At 57.2% G+C, this 14,947-nt stretch overlaps 1 protein-coding gene across 1 annotated transcript in view; it reads left to right on the top strand.

Moving 5' to 3' along the window:
- The first annotated feature begins 14 nt into the window (after nucleotides 1–14).
- ESPNL (espin like) overlaps nucleotides 15–14,947 on the top strand; it is a 29,554-nt gene continuing 14,621 nt past the window's right edge. Inside the window, exons 1-5 of the mRNA XM_081813281.1 lie at nucleotides 15–316; nucleotides 1,430–1,620; nucleotides 3,336–3,522; nucleotides 5,849–6,031; nucleotides 12,970–13,101. Coding sequence (XP_081669407.1) covers nucleotides 23–316; nucleotides 1,430–1,620; nucleotides 3,336–3,522; nucleotides 5,849–6,031; nucleotides 12,970–13,101 — 987 coding nt within the window. The 5' untranslated portion in view covers nucleotides 15–22. The remainder of the gene's footprint in view (nucleotides 317–1,429; nucleotides 1,621–3,335; nucleotides 3,523–5,848; nucleotides 6,032–12,969; nucleotides 13,102–14,947) is intronic.

The raw sequence follows: 14,947 nt of genomic DNA, 5'->3' as shown, positions 1-14,947 counted from the left end.
CCCCGAGTGGCTGGGCTGGAGGATGGAGGAGCAGCGGGCGCTCACGGCCGCCAAGGACGGGGACCTGGCCACCTTGAAGCAGCTGCTGGAGGCCGGCGCCCTGGGCCCAGGCATCGTCGACGCCCTGGGGGCTGGCCTGGTGCACCACGCCACCCGGGCCAGCCACCTGGCCTGTGTCAAGTTCCTGGTGCAGCAGGCTGAGCTGCCCGGCAACCAGCGGGCCCACAACGGGGCCACCCCTGCGCACGATGCCGCTGCCATGGGCAGCCTGGCCGAGCTGTGCTGGCTGGTGCGCGACGGGGGCTGTGGGCTGCAGGTGAGTGGGGGGAGCCGTTGAGGTGGGGCCCGCGTCCCCGTGGACTGGGGGAGCAGGAGCCGGGAGCCGGACGCCCTGGGCACCACAGCTCTGGCTTCTGTCTCGGACTCGCTGTGCAAGCCCCACGGCAGAGGCAGGCCCGCCTCACCCCAAACCAGCACAGGGCCCTCGTAAGCCCGGGCCGCCGCCCACCGCGTGCGCCCCGGGGCAGGCCCAGAGCAACCAGGCCCTCTCCCCGTGCCCTCCCCGCATTGGAGCGCCTGGCCTCGCCGGGTAAGGGGGCCACCGTGTTCCCATCAGGCCGGATCCAGGGGGCCTGCTTCCCAAAGGTCTGTAAAGGAGCACAGTGGCCACACGGGCTCAGGAGCTGTGCGCCCGGCTTGAACGACGGGAGGCCTCGGCAGGTGACAGCAGCCCTGCTGTGGGGGGGGCACTGGGAAGAAGGAGGGTCTCCAGGGCTCAGTGGCCTTTGCAGCCGGGCCTGCCCTCCCCCTTTTCCTGCCTGCCTGGTGTCCCTTTGTCCAGGTGGAGGACCTGGGACAGTGGGCAAGCTCCGAGAAGTGGCACCGGGTCCTGGACAGGGAAGACACCGGCCCCTTCAGCTCTTCCCGCAACCCGAGCGGCAGCGGGGGAGGGGAAGCGGTGCCCATTTCCGTGCCTGGGAGCATGCCCGGGCCTGCCAGCTGCTTGCCATGGGAGTGCTTCGGGCCGCGAGGATCGTGGTTGGCGGGTGGGTGCTCAGCTGAGTAGGGGACAGAGGCCCAGAGGCAGGGCCCCGGGACCGGTAACAGGCCACAGAGCCTGACGTGGGCAAGGATGGGCCCGTGGAAGCCCTTCCTGCTGTGAGCCGAGTGCAGGGAAGGGCCATGACTGCCGTGGACAGAGGGGCCCGGGTGCAGTGGGATCATGGGTTTGGACCTGGAAGACCTGCACTTGCGTTCCCGCCCTGCCTCCTCTCCCGAGCGGGCCACCTGGCTCAGCCGGCAGAGAGGGAAGAGCAGACCCCCGCAGGGCAGGCTGGCAGGGCAGGCTGGGCGGTGGGCTCCTGGGCCCTGGGACTGCCCAGCCGGGGCCGCGCCTGTCACAGGCTCCCTGCCCTTCTGTGCCCCGCAGGACCAAGACAACTCGGGCGTCTCTCCGCTGCACCTGGCCGCCCGCTTCGGGCACCCTCTGCTGGTGCAGTGGCTGCTTCGGGAGGGCCACGCGGCCTCCCTGGAGACCCTGGAGGGGGCCCTGCCCCTGCATCACGCTGCCGTGAGCGGCGACCTGACCTGCCTGAAGCTCCTGGCTGCGGCCCACGGCAGGTGAGGAGCCAGAGTGCCCCCTGTCGGCCGTCTGCGAGAGCCAGCCGCCAGGGAGGCGGCGCCGAGGGGGCAGAGGGGGACAGGCTGGTGGCCGGGGACGTGGGCCCTGCAGGGCAGGCACTGGAGGGGAACAGGGAGCGCACAGTGTGGGGCCAGAGCGGCGGTGGGGGACCGACGAGACTCGGAGCGGGGCAAGGACCTTGATCCTGCCGGCCAAGGGCAGTGCCGGGCTGGACACAGGCTCAGGCTCGTCCTAGCGGCGTGGGGGGCGGTGGGAGGGGCCGGGAAGCTCCCGCAACTGCTCTCGGTCAGCCTGGGGGCATGTCAGGACCCACGCTCCCCCAGCTGGGAAGGTGGGCACCCTCCAGTCTCCTGCAAAGAGCAGGGGCCTACAGTGCACTCGGGGGCTACTGAGGCCCCAGTCAGGGCACCCCGGATTGCCCTGCCACACTATCCCCTCCCCTGCACTGGGCACCCCTCCGGGGCGGCCAGTCTCGTGCCGGTGGCCCTGTGCCCGCTGCCCAGAGTTGGTGCTGGGCAAACTGGGAGTGGCAAGGATGGGATGGGCCCAGCCTAGGCAGGGCCAGCCAGGCTCCCCTTCCTCCTCCTGAGAGCCTGTCCAGTCCTTGGCCCACACTGAGGATGCCGTGGGCACCATGCCGGGCCGTCCGGGGGCGTCATGCACATGGCCTCCCCACCACCATTCCCAGGGCTGCGGGCCTGGCCGGGTGTGGGACTTAGTGTCCACCCCACACCTGACCTAGCCTTCCCCCCACCTCAACCCACCTGCCTCCAGCCGCGCCTCTTCTCCTTCTGGGGCTTAGGCTGCAGGGCTGGCTCTTCCTGCTGCCCCACACCGGCTTCTCCACAAGGTCCGAGAGCTCAGCTCTTCCTTGGTCTTCTCATCCCACCCCCTTGGCGAAGGTCCTGGGACTTGCTTCTACGGACCCTGTGGGCACCCTGGGCCTGGCCAGCCACAGAGGGTCCGTTAGACTCCGTTTTTAAAGTAGTTTTTACCATGTAAAACCTGGAGACTTCACATTAAAACACACAAGTGTTCCTGCGGTGTCTCAGGTGTCCCTAGCACCCCCATTCCCACCTGGCACCGACCACGGGGTGAAGCCTGCGTCACCAGGGGCTGGGCTCGGCCTTGGGTAGGGGACTGTCCCTCCCTGCAGCATTCCACTGGGGACCAAGGACTCACCTGGCCCCACGGCAGCTCAGGCAGAGCGGGCTCGGGGGACTCCCATGACCCTCCTCCAGTCTGTCCATGCTGGAGCCTGGAATTCGGATGCCAGGCCTGGGCACTGCTCACCATGCCCTTTCTTGCAGAGCACGCCCTGGGCTCTGGAGGCTCAATGACCTGCCCGCTGCCGGCTCCCCTAGGCCGTTCACTTACCAGCAAGCCCCAGCACCGTGAACAGCTGAACGGCTTGATGGGGAGTGTGCAGAGCTGGATTCCAGGATCCCAGTGGTCGGGGCAAGGGGGTTATGGGGTGTGGGGGGCGCTGCCGGTGCCCTTGAGCAGTGCACAACCTGTACAACCCTATAGGTGACCAGCTAGGAGGCCCCTCAGCCATTAAGGGGGGGCTGGGCACAAACAGACCAGCCAAGGGCTGGGCCTCCCATCCCCTCGATCTGGGCCTTTAGTTGGGGCAGCCCCTGCCTCCTGCAACCCCCACCAAACACCCTCTGAACCTCACCTTCCCCCACAGCGGTGTGAACCGGCGGACGCACAGTGGGGCCTCTCCGCTCTACCTGGCCTGCCAGGAGGGCCACCTGCACCTGGCCCAGTTTCTGGTGAAGGACTGTGGTGCCGACGTGCACCTGCGTGCCCTCGATGGCATGAGTGTGCTGCACGTGGCTGCTGCCCACGGCCACTACTCGCTGGCCGTCTGGCTGGTAAGTGGGCGCCGGGGGTGTTGTGGCATGGGAGGGGCAGAAAGGCCAGCACCTGCTCCTTCCTCGGCCCCAGAGCCCCCTCCGAGCAAGCAGGGCCTGGCTGGGGTGGGGGCTCTGCTTCTCTGGGTCTCAGTCTGCCCACAGGAAAACCGGGGACCCCACAGGGTTGTGGGGGATCAGATGTGCCCGGCCATCACTTTGAGCACCGGTGTGTGCAGGCCCAGACTGGGCCCGGGAGTGCAGCCTTGACAGGCAGTGGCCCCTGAAGGGCAGGGGGGACTCTTGTGACCCCTCCCCCAGGAGTCCTGGGGGTTTTCCTGGCGCCCTCAGGGCGGGTGGCCCCCAGCGGGCACTGGTTGTTCCTGGCCCTGCATTCGGCCACTTGTTCCTGCTCTCTGTCTTTGAGCCCCCAGTCTCTTCTGTTCTGGACCCAGGGAAGGGGTATTTGGGCCTCTTTCTGGAAGGAAGCCCTGAGACCCCAGAACACACAGTGGCCCGTGTTGGGGGGGATGCATTTTCCCAGGATGAACTGGGGACTTCCTGCTTTGACCACAGGAAACCAGACCAGGCAAGGTCTCTGGGACCCTTAGGGTTCATTACAGAGGCCCGGGGAGGGTGTGTGTGTGTGTGTGTATCTCAGAGTAGGGGGTCTGCCTGAGGAGGGGCACGGGGTGGCTGGGCAAAAGGTCATGCCCAGAACAAGGAGGAGGGCCCAGCTTTTAATCCGAGTTGGAGAGAGCCTGGCTTGTGGGGCAGAGTGAGCCGGGATAGGCAGAGGCCCTGAGGGGACCAGGGCTCTTTCCTGAGGGACTGGGAGCCACTGAGGGACTCTGAGCCAGGAGCGGCAGGGTCTGATGGGCATCTCTGAAGGCCACACTGGCCACTGGTGGAGACGAGACAACCCTTCCTTGCTCCGAACCTCCCACGCTTCCCGCGGGGCCTCCGCCCTGCTCTTCCTCCAGCGGGCTGGCCTCCCTCCCTGAGGGGCCTTCTCCCCAGCAGGGTCCCCAGTGTACGTGGCACCTCCCCACTGCCTTCCCTGCCCATCCATTTAGGATGGCGCCACCCCACCTGGCCCTCAGTCCTGCTGTCCTGCCGTCTTTCCTCCACGGCACCAACACCTGATAAACTATACATTTGCCTCCGGGAGGCAAGGACCGCATCCCTGAGCCTGGCACCGAGCTCGGGCTCTGGAGATGTTGATCCAGCGAAGGAACAAATGATGAAACCCAGCCACCCTCTTGGTCTTTGAGCCATCAGCCTTTGCCTCCAGCCTCCCTTAGCCGCTCTCCCTCCCAGGCTGGCCCTTCGCCCCTGAGGCACCGGGGGCTCACACACTTTGTGCGGGCTGGGTCCGCAGGGAGGTGGCAACTTCCCACGGGCTGCCTTCCCCCGCCTCCGCCCAAGGCGGCTCCACTCCCGAGAGGAAGCTCTGCAGCCCCACCCTGGCCTTCCTGCGGAGTCCTCCTCACGTTCCCTCTCCTGTCGTTCGGACCCCCTCCGGTTCAGACCGTGGTCCCCCCAGAAATGTGCCTGTCTCCGCACCTGGATTCCTGGCCCCTGGGGTGAGCCCGAGTCCCGGCCGTAGGACTGTGCACAAGCGGGGGCTCAGCACGCGGCCCTGGGGGTGGGCTGGGGGAGAAGCAACAGCTCAGAGCGCTGGGAGGTGCTCTCGAGGGGGCAGGGAGGGTGGCAGGAGAGAGGAGTGTCCACCGAGCCCCAGGGAGCAGCAGGGCCACAGGCTCTCAGGGCCAGAAAGGCCTTTCCAGCGTGACTCCCCCTGCCGCCCCCTTGCCACCTCCGACCTGGCCCCCCCCTCCGGGGCTGGGCGCCCTCTCCCTCTGGGGAGCTGGCTGACGGGAGGGCCTCTGTTCCCGGCTCACTGTTCCTTTCCCAGCAGACACATGTGACTGTGGGATCAGCCAGCACGCTTTTGGCTGCAGGTGACAACTGGACTGAACCTCCTTCTCAGTGTCCCTGGCACATAGAAGCAGCAGGAACCTGCTGACTTTGGATCAGACAGCCAGCCCCATTCGGCTGAATCTTTGCTGCTCTCCCGGCCTTTCCTTTATGGTGAAAGTTGGCCACATTCAAGGCAGGAGGAGGGGGAAACAGGGGTGACACCACAGCCACCAGCCCCTTCCATCAGGAAGGCAGAATTTTTCTAGAAGTGGCCCCTGGAGTTTCATTGACTTCCTGGTCCCCGGCTGTCTCCAGGGCTTCTGGGGAGGGTCACCTCCCACTTCTGTGCCGAGCTCCCTCCCCCATACCCCCTCCCTAGGAGGGGTCACCTCCTCAGCTGGCCCTCCTCCCCCACCTTCCCCAGGTCACCTTCACCGACATTGGCCTGACGGCGCGGGATAACGAGGGGGCCACAGCCCTCCACTTTGCAGCTCGAGGCGGCCACACACCCATTCTAGACCGGCTCCTGCTGATGGGTGCCCCCGTCGTGACAGACTCCTGGGGTGGGACCCCCCTCCATGATGCAGCAGAGAACGGGCAAATGGAGGTAAGGCCGGCGAGGTGGGAAGCTGCACAGTAGAGCCCGGGGGCCCCCAGAAGCTGGCAGGCCTGAGAGCTCCCCATTCCCAGGCACTTCCTACAAAAATAAGTCAACCCGCTCAGCAGCCCCATACGAGAGGAGTCACGGTTCCCCTTTTATAGGTGGGTAAAGTGAGGCTGAGATGGGCAGTCACTGCCCAGGATCCAGACTCTGATCTACCTGGGAGCAAAATCCATGCTCTCCCCTCCGTGCGTACCCCTTCCTCTGCACAGAGACTCCCGGGGTGTGTCGCCCGTCCCAGGAGAGCCCTTGGCTGCGGCACTCTGCTGTGAGCACAGGGAGCCGGGCTGGGCCGGGGGCGTGAGGTTAGCCCTTTTGCTATCATCCAATAAATCTTGGGGACTCGCATGGCCCAGTCCCTCGGAAACAACACCGAGGAACCCGGAGTCAGCAGGGGTGACATTTACATATTTAAGGTCCAACACTGATTTGTCTGGTGAGTCTGTTGATCCATTAGCAGTTCCAGAAGTATACTTTGTCCAGGCAGCCTAGGTTAATGCTTGATCTCCCCCCACAACTTCAAAATAAATTCTTATTTTAGAATAGTTCAGAATGATTTTAGATTTGTAGAACAATCGAGACACTAGTACAGACAGAGAATCCTTACAGACCCACATCCATTTCCCCTATCATTATCAACTTAATCAGCATGGTCACAATGAATGAACCAAAACTGATACAGTATTACTAACCAAAGCCCATACTTTATTCTGATTTCCTTAGTTTTGTGAAGATTTATTTATTTGAGAGAGAGAGAGAGAGAGAGGGCATGTGCTCAAGAGTGAGCGTGAGCAGGGGAGGGGTTAAGGGAGGGGGAGGGACAAGCAGACTCCATGCTGAGCGTACCGCCCAACTTGGGGCTCAGTCTCATGACCCCAAGACCATGACCTGAACCAAAATTGAGTTGGACACTTAACTGACTAAGCCACCCAGGCGCCCCCAGACTTCCTTAGTTTTTATCTCATGTCTTTTTCCTGCTCCAGAATTCCCTCCAGGATACCACACCACATTTAGTCTTCGGGTCTCCTTAGGCTCCTTAGCTGGTCAGATTCCCCTCATTTTTAAGAATAAAACTTCAGAATAAAGAGCTGGTGTCCTAGCAGCCTCCAAAGGGAGCAATGATTGTTTAGCCTGTTTTTGTTTTACTCTATCAGTCTTTATTCTTTGAATGGTGTGAATTATACCAATTACTTGCTTTTGCTTTTTAAATTGAAGTAAAGGATACATAACATAAAACTTACACTCCTGGGACACCTGGGTGGCTCAGTCGGTTAAGTGTCTGCCTTCAGCTCAGGTCATGATCCTGGAGTCCCGGGATCGAGCCCCATATCAGGCTCCCTGCTCAGCGGGAAGTCTGCATCTCCCTCTGACCCTCCCCCCTCATGCTCTCTCTCTCTCTCTCACTCTCTCTCAAATAAATCTTCAAAAAAAAAAAAAAAAAAAGCTTATCCTCCTGTTTCTAAGTGTATGGTGCGGTGATGTTAACTATATGCACATTGTTAATACAGCAGATCTCCTAGTTCTCATCTCTCAAAACTGGAACTCTGTCCCTATTAAACATCTACCTGCTCCCCCTCCAACAGCCCCTGGCACCCACCTTTCTACTTTCTGTCCCTATGAGTTTGACAACTCTGGTGGAATCATGTAGTATTTATCCTTTTGTGACTGGCTTATTTCACTCAGCATCATGTCCTCAAGGTTCATCCATGTTGAAGCAGGTGTCAGAATATCCTTCCTTTTGAAGACTGAATCATATTCCCTTGTGTGGATGGACCACATGGCCTCTATTCATTCATCCATCAGGAGACACTTGGATTGCTTTTACCTCTTGGCTATTGTGAACAATGCTGTAGTGAATGTAGGTGTGCAAATATCTCAAGACCTTCCTTCCTACTCTGATTACTTTTAAAAATGTTAAACCAACATTGCATTCCTGGAGTAAATACAACGTGATCATGATATGTTACCTCTTATATATAGCTGAATTTAATTTGCTAACGTTTTGTTTGGGATTTTAGATGTAGCGTATAGTGCCGATGTGGTCGTTCTTAGAGTTGTCTGTACGCCGGGAATCTCCAGGACAGGTTTAAAGTATCCTAGCACCTGGGCTCCACCTGCCCAGAGATCCTGGTTTGATTGGTTCTGAGTGGAGCCCCCAGGTGTCAGGACTTTTTAAAACTCCCCAGGGGATTGTGACATACAATTTCAAGAACTATCTGTGTGAATAGCATTAGCTCAGCTAATCTGGAAAGAATTCATAGAGACGATGGATCTTACAGTGGTGTGTGAACATGGGAAGGAGCGAGATTTCTGGCAAGGGAGAGATGGCTAGACATGGTCAACTGCTAGAACAGAGCAGAGAGCAGGAGCCGGGGCTGGCAGTGAGGGGTCACTGGTGACAGCATGGAACTAGGTTTAATGCTGAGTCAAGAGGCTGCCATGAATCTCAAGAGGAGGGTATGCGACGCCATGGTTGTTTGGCGGAGGAAGTTGCCATAAGATGGGGTGTGGTCTGGGGCTTTGCTGATGAGGTTGAAAAGGAAACGACAGAAGGCAGGTGTAAATAAGGCTCTCTCGGGGTTCAGATGAGTAGTTTTACCTCATTGGTGATTCTCTACCTAACTTACTGTTCAAGAAGGGAACTCACTCCTGAGTATGGTAGGAGTTCCTAGAGGCATCCAGAGCACGACTGCCTCAGTCAACCTTCTGGTCCTATGAAAGGTGCCGGTGAGTGCCGGTTAGTTCATCAAAGCCTCTGATGTCCATTCGTTCACTCTCCTCCATTCAAATACTCACTCATCCAACACATAGTTACTGAGCACTTGCTTAGGACATGACCAAGGATTCGAGAACCACAGGAGTATTTGGTTCTCATCAGGGCAGTACCCTCTGCAGTGGGGGTCAGAAATTTCAGGGCTGTTTTTGGTTTTACAGTGATTGAGGTGCACTCGTGGTGGAGGGGACACCAGGGGACCTGCTATTCCCCAGGCAGTCCTGCACAATGACAGAAGGTCCCATGCCCCACCCAACTTCCCAGTGGATCAGACATGCATGTATATAGAAGGCTTTTCCAAGAATGCTCCTACTGTCCAGTTGAGGGAAGATAGTATCTTGTTTTATTTAGCGCTTTACCACGAACCACTCGCTGTCTGGGAAAATGGCATCACTGATGGCAACGCCCAAACGTGATTCTACAGATCGGTACGTTCGAGGATAATTTTTGAAAGTGCTTGTAATCATGATGCTCATTCAACTATAAAATGAGCCTGTGTCAAAGATTTTTATTTAACTCAGTAAGGACAAGGCAAGTAATTCATATAACCAGGAGTAAACAAACAAATACTTCACAGGTAAGGAATAATGAAGTGAATTCACAAATAGATGCAAAACCAGTCAGTATTGGCAGGGAAATCCTTGACTGCACTCCGGTGCACACATTTTGCATTTAGCCTTTCTCTGGACAAGAGTCATTTCTAATATGAACATATTTATTTATTTAAATTTTTATTTATTTTTAGATTTTATTTATTTGAGAGAGAGCGAGCATGCGCACCTGAGAGCACAAGCATGGGGGAGGGGCAGAAGAAGAAGCAGGCTCCCCACTGAGCAGGGAGCCCGCTGTGGGGCTTGATCCCAGGACCCTGAGATCATGACCTGAGCCTAAGGCAGACGCTTAACCGACTGAGCCGCCCAGGTGCCCTTATAACATGAACATTTTTATACAATTTGCAGAGTAGTTGGCTCTAGGGCAGTGAATGAGAGGGGAAATAACCAGAAGTCTAAGCAGAACACTCAATCTGTTTTGTCCATTTGAGTGCCTTTCTTAATTTTTCATGATACGGGCATCAGACTTTGTCTTTGGTGCAGCCATGCCCAAATACTCACACAGGAAAATGCATGTTTCTCAAATTATAAATTATTTTTCTTTTCTCCTTTATGTTAGAGTATAATATTATTTTAAAATTATGTGTGCGGGCAAATTTTATTCTCAGTGGACTTAATGTTAGAATAGTGGATGGCTATTCGCTATGTACCTGGGTGGCTCAGTTGTTAAGCATCTGCCTTCAGCTCAGGTCGTGATCCCAGAGTCCTGGGATTGAGCCCCGCCTCAGGCTCCCTGCTCCGTGGGAAGCCTGCTTCTCCCTCTCCCGCTCCCCCTGCTTGTGTTCCCTCTCTCACTGTGTCTCTCTCTGTCAAATAAATAAATAAAATCTTAAAAAAAAAAAAAAAAAGAATAGTGAATGGGGTGTCAGAAAACGTTTGCAGTAAAAAGAGGGCATTGGGACCAATGGCAGGGAGGAGCCTGGACTAACTTACCCTCGAGGTGTCTTCCTGCCCTGCATCATCCTGTGATGGTCCTCTGTCTAGGGTGCTGATGAAGCTCATAGGCTCTTAGAGCCACTGCTCTGAATCCAGGCTGCCCCACTTCCTAGCAGTATGACCTTGGGGAGGCTTCTTGTCCTTCTCCATGCCTCATGTCCTCTTGTGTAACACAGGCACGGTAATAAACCTCACAGGGTGACATTGGAACTGAATGAGTGGTCTATGTGTCGCTCCAGAATGATGCCTGGTGCAGTGAGGTGCTTGGGAAGGACTCGCTTCCCCATCTCTTAGACAAGCCTCCAGGGTGTGAGCACGATGGTCCCCAGCAGCCCCTAGCTTCCTGTGATGGGTTTGAGCTTTTCAAGGCACAGCCTGGAGGCTAGTGGTAAGAAAGAAGGGAGCAGGAAAGCTTGCAGGGTGGGGATGAGGCTGGAATGGGATGGGGTCACACCATTTTTAATGTGTTTTATTTCTGCAGTTTAAAAAAAACCCTATCTGACATTATTGTTTTCCATTCAGTCAAGAAATAAAGGCTTATTGAAACTTATCCACAAATTTACCACTTTGTCATCTTCATTCCTCCTGGAATCTCTGGCCTTCCATATGGAATCCCTTCCACTCAGTCTGATTCCGTTCAGTCTAAAGCTGATGCCTCAGATGTTCCCTTAGTGTGGGTGTGTTGCTGGCCAATTCTTTGTTTCATTTTGTTTTGTTTGCCTGGAAGCACCTTTATCTCATTATCAGTATTGAAGGAGATTTTTGCTGGGTATAGAATTGTTGCTTGGGAATTTCCACATATTTTCCTTTGGTGCTGGGAAAATGACATGTGTTCATTGCCTTGTGGTTTCTACAAAGAAGTCAGCTGAGAGGGGCCACTGTTTTGAAGATAGCCCTTCTTTCTCTTGTCACTTCTAAGGGTTTTCATTTTGTCTTTGGTTTCCTGCAATTTCACTATGGGGATGACCTGAGGTGGATTGCTTTTTATTTCTCCCACTGGGGATTGCTTGAGCATCTTGAATTTGTGCTTTGGTGCTTCCCTAAGTCCTGTAAAATTCCCAGCCATTATCCCTTCAGATGTGACTTCTGCACCCATTCTGCTTCCCCTCTCTTTCTGGGATTACTATTACAGATGGTATTGCAGACCGTTTCTGCTTTCATCTTTTTGTCTGTCTGTGCTGCATCTGGATTGCTGCTTCTGACTGATTTTCTGTTTTCTCATCCTACAGCTTCAATTTTTAACTTGGTTATTATTCCTATGTTCCTGACCTACTAATAGTCATTTTTCAAATCTACCATGTCACTTTTCATAGTTTATAATTCCATGCCTAAATTTTCAAGCTTGATTTTCATTCCCTTGAAAGTAGTAAGCACAGCTGTGTTCTATCTGTTAGTTCTTGGGTCTTTGTGGGTCTGTTTCCTTGTGGGTTGGGTCTTCTGGTTCTCGTTGTGGTATCTTATTTCTTTGGGCTCTTGACTTTGTCTGACTGTATACTGTAACTTATATTTGAAAAACGATTTGTAGGAGTCAGGTGAGGCCTTGGATGATATCTTATTTGCCTCTGGTTGTCAGGCATACATAGGAATCATGAGCCCAGGACCGTCTCAGTCCACATTCCAGGCTCGAGGTTCCCTGGCCCACTGAATGAAGGGAAGCAGAGGGCTGGCTGGCTCCTGGTTTACCTTTACTCTGAGGGTAGAGCCCTCAGCCTACAGCACTAAGTGATAAATCGGAGCCCTCACCTCTGGAGGACCATGAGCTTTTGCAGGTCTCTCTAGTCCTGCGGGGCTGTCGGAAGAACCATTATTTCTCCTGCATCAGCGTGTTGTTAGGGCAAAAACACTTCTGAGTGGTAGGTTTATCCCTTCGGATTTTCTCTGTCTCCTGAGCTTGGCCTGGTTATTCCTCTTTGATGCTTAGGAAGGTGACTTTTACATTTAGTCCATATTTTCTGTTGTCCTTGGGGACCTGTGTCTCTACTCCCTGATGGGATCCATCCACCCACGCGTTTTGCTGCTGGGACAGCCACCTCACAGATCTTGGCCATCTGTAATCACCCACCCCCTGCTCACAAATCCCACAGTGATCAGGCCATGTCCCATCTTCCCATTTCTTCCTGTGAAAATGACACACAGCTCTGAGCATTGCTGTACAAACAGACCCTGGTTCTGCATTTGGAGCCCAGAGCATGGACTACAAGGGCAGGGTCAGGATCGGGCTGCCTAGCCAGGATGCTGGCTGTACATCTACTTACCAGCCGAGCCCTTGGCGAGTTCCTGACCGCGGGCACCTGGTTCCCCTCTGGGCCGAGGGTGTGCTGGTGCCCGCAGAGCTCGGTGCTGCTGCTGCCTGGACGGGGCCGCTGTGGGTGGGGCTCGGAGATTCGAGCCCTCTCCCTGCAGTGAACAGCGGCAGGGTCTTGGGCAGGTTCCTTCGCTGTTGGTGGCCTCAGTTTGCCACCTGTGAGATGGGGCAGCACGGTGCCTGCCCTCCATCGCACCTGGTGGATGCCATGGGCACAGGCAGGTGGTGCAGTGGTCACACGTGTGTCCCCTCCCTGCAGTGCTGCCAGACACTGGTCTCCCACCACGTGGACCCCTCCCTACGAGATGAAGATGGTTACACAGCGGCAGACCTGGCCGAGTACCACGGACACCAGGACTGTGCCCAGTTCCTGCGGGAGAGCGCCCGGCCGGTAAGCTTCACAGTGCCCACCCAGCCCCAGAGGCTGGGGTGACAGGGCCCCCAACTGCCCTGACAGCCAAGTTATGGAGAAAGCTTACTGTGTACCCCATGCTGTTCCCAGGAAAAGGGTCTTGGGCCAGGACAGAGGCGGTGCCACAAGCCGGCCCAGTGCTGGGACCGGGCCATGGCAGGGGCCGTGACAAGGGTTATGACAGAGCCGTGATGGGGCTGTGGCAGGAGCTGTGATGGGCCATGGCAGGGGCCATGGTAGGGGCCGTGAGAGAGGCTGAGACAGGGGCTGGGACTGGGGCTGTGAGACGGGCCATGACTGGGGCTGGGACAGGGGCTGGGACAGGGGCCATGCCGGGGGCCATGATGGGGCTGTGGCAGGAGCTGTGATGGGCCATGGCAGGGACCAGGGTAGGGGCCGTGAGAGAGGCTGGGACAGGGGCTGTGACAGAGGCTTGGACAGGGGCCATGACTGGGGCCGTGACCATTGCTGGGACGGGGCTATGACTGGGGCTCCCACAGGGGTGGTGGCAGGGGTCAAGACAGGGGGCAGGGCCATGCCTGGGCCGGGCTACAGTGGGGACCAGGGCTGGGCTTGTGGCTGGACCTTGGCTGGGGCGCCTGTGGGATGACATTGTCAGACTGAGGGTACCCCAGGGTGAGAGCAGAGCCCTGAGCCCCGTGGCAGTCCAGAAGGCAGCAGGTTCCAGTCCTATGCTCCCATCTGGGTATGACCCTCATGGCTCCACCCCTCGCTGAGCCATTTCCCCATCCATAAGGACAAGGATCTCATCCGTCCTGCCGGCCCCAGCCCCCAGCGCATGACAGGCCACCACAAACATGTATTGAATGAAGAGGATCAGATGGGCGTGTGAGCAGGTGGATGAACACAGACAAGTGGGTGGGTGGACGGGCGTTCTCGTGGGTGAGGTCAGCAGTGTGGTCCACGTGGAGCCAGGGCCCCCAGCCTGCCACAGCACCCTCCCGCCCATCCCTGTCCCCATTCCAGGCCCAAGGCAGCTGCTATGACAAGTTAGTCCCAACCTGCCACAGCTTTTGCCAGTTTTCTTTAGTGGCCACCCTTTTGGGAAATGTCCCTGGGATCACGTGGCCCCATTTCCAGGTGAGAGCACCGAGGTCCACAGAGGTGATGTCCCCATGCCTGGTCTCACTGTGGGGTTCCTGCGCCTCGTTTTCCCTCAGGAGCATCCAGGACCAACTGAGGCAGAGCTGCAGTCCTCCCTGGTCCTGGGCCTATGGGACGGTCCTTTCCCTGCCACCTGAAACCCATCTCCCAGCCGGCTGTGGTTTGGGCACCGAGGACTGCCCTAACTGCTTGAAGTCATTTATTTATGACACAATTTATGTACAAAACGTTCTGTTGGTTACTGTTTGGTAAAAGGTTGTCTTTTTGGCTCGGGTTTGAGGAGTTTGTGGGACTGGGCGGGTTCCCCGTGTAGCGGGCAGAGCTCCACAGTCCACAGGCTGGGAAAGTCCCGGCCACCTGGGGCCCTCCCGGGGCCCCTGTGTGGTGCCTGGGGCCGACCTGGAAGCTGAGATCAGGAGGCGGGGCGGGCGGGGCTCTGCTGCCAGGGGCAGGTCCCGGCATGTCCTCAGCCCCGCCACTCCTGGGCCTCCTGTCCCGGCAGCACCTCCAACCTCAGCCCTCCATCCCCAGGCCCCGGCACATCTGCCAGACCCTCCTGGCCACTTGGCCCAGCTTGGGGAGCCGGGGGGGTGGGGTTCTGGGTGCTCTCCCAACGGCCCCGGGGCCGTGGAGAACCGGCGCATCTCGGGCTGTCCCGCTGTCTCCCCGGAATCACCATAGGGTCTGAGACAGAATTCTG

This window comes from Leptonychotes weddellii, chromosome 3 (genome assembly GCF_054177405.1).
Source record: "Leptonychotes weddellii isolate Sample4059 chromosome 3, ASM5417740v2, whole genome shotgun sequence".
In the NCBI taxonomy this organism is placed as follows: domain Eukaryota; kingdom Metazoa; phylum Chordata; class Mammalia; order Carnivora; family Phocidae; genus Leptonychotes; species Leptonychotes weddellii.
Note: the sequence above shows the minus strand (reverse complement) of the source record. Positions and strands in the feature narration are given on the sequence as shown.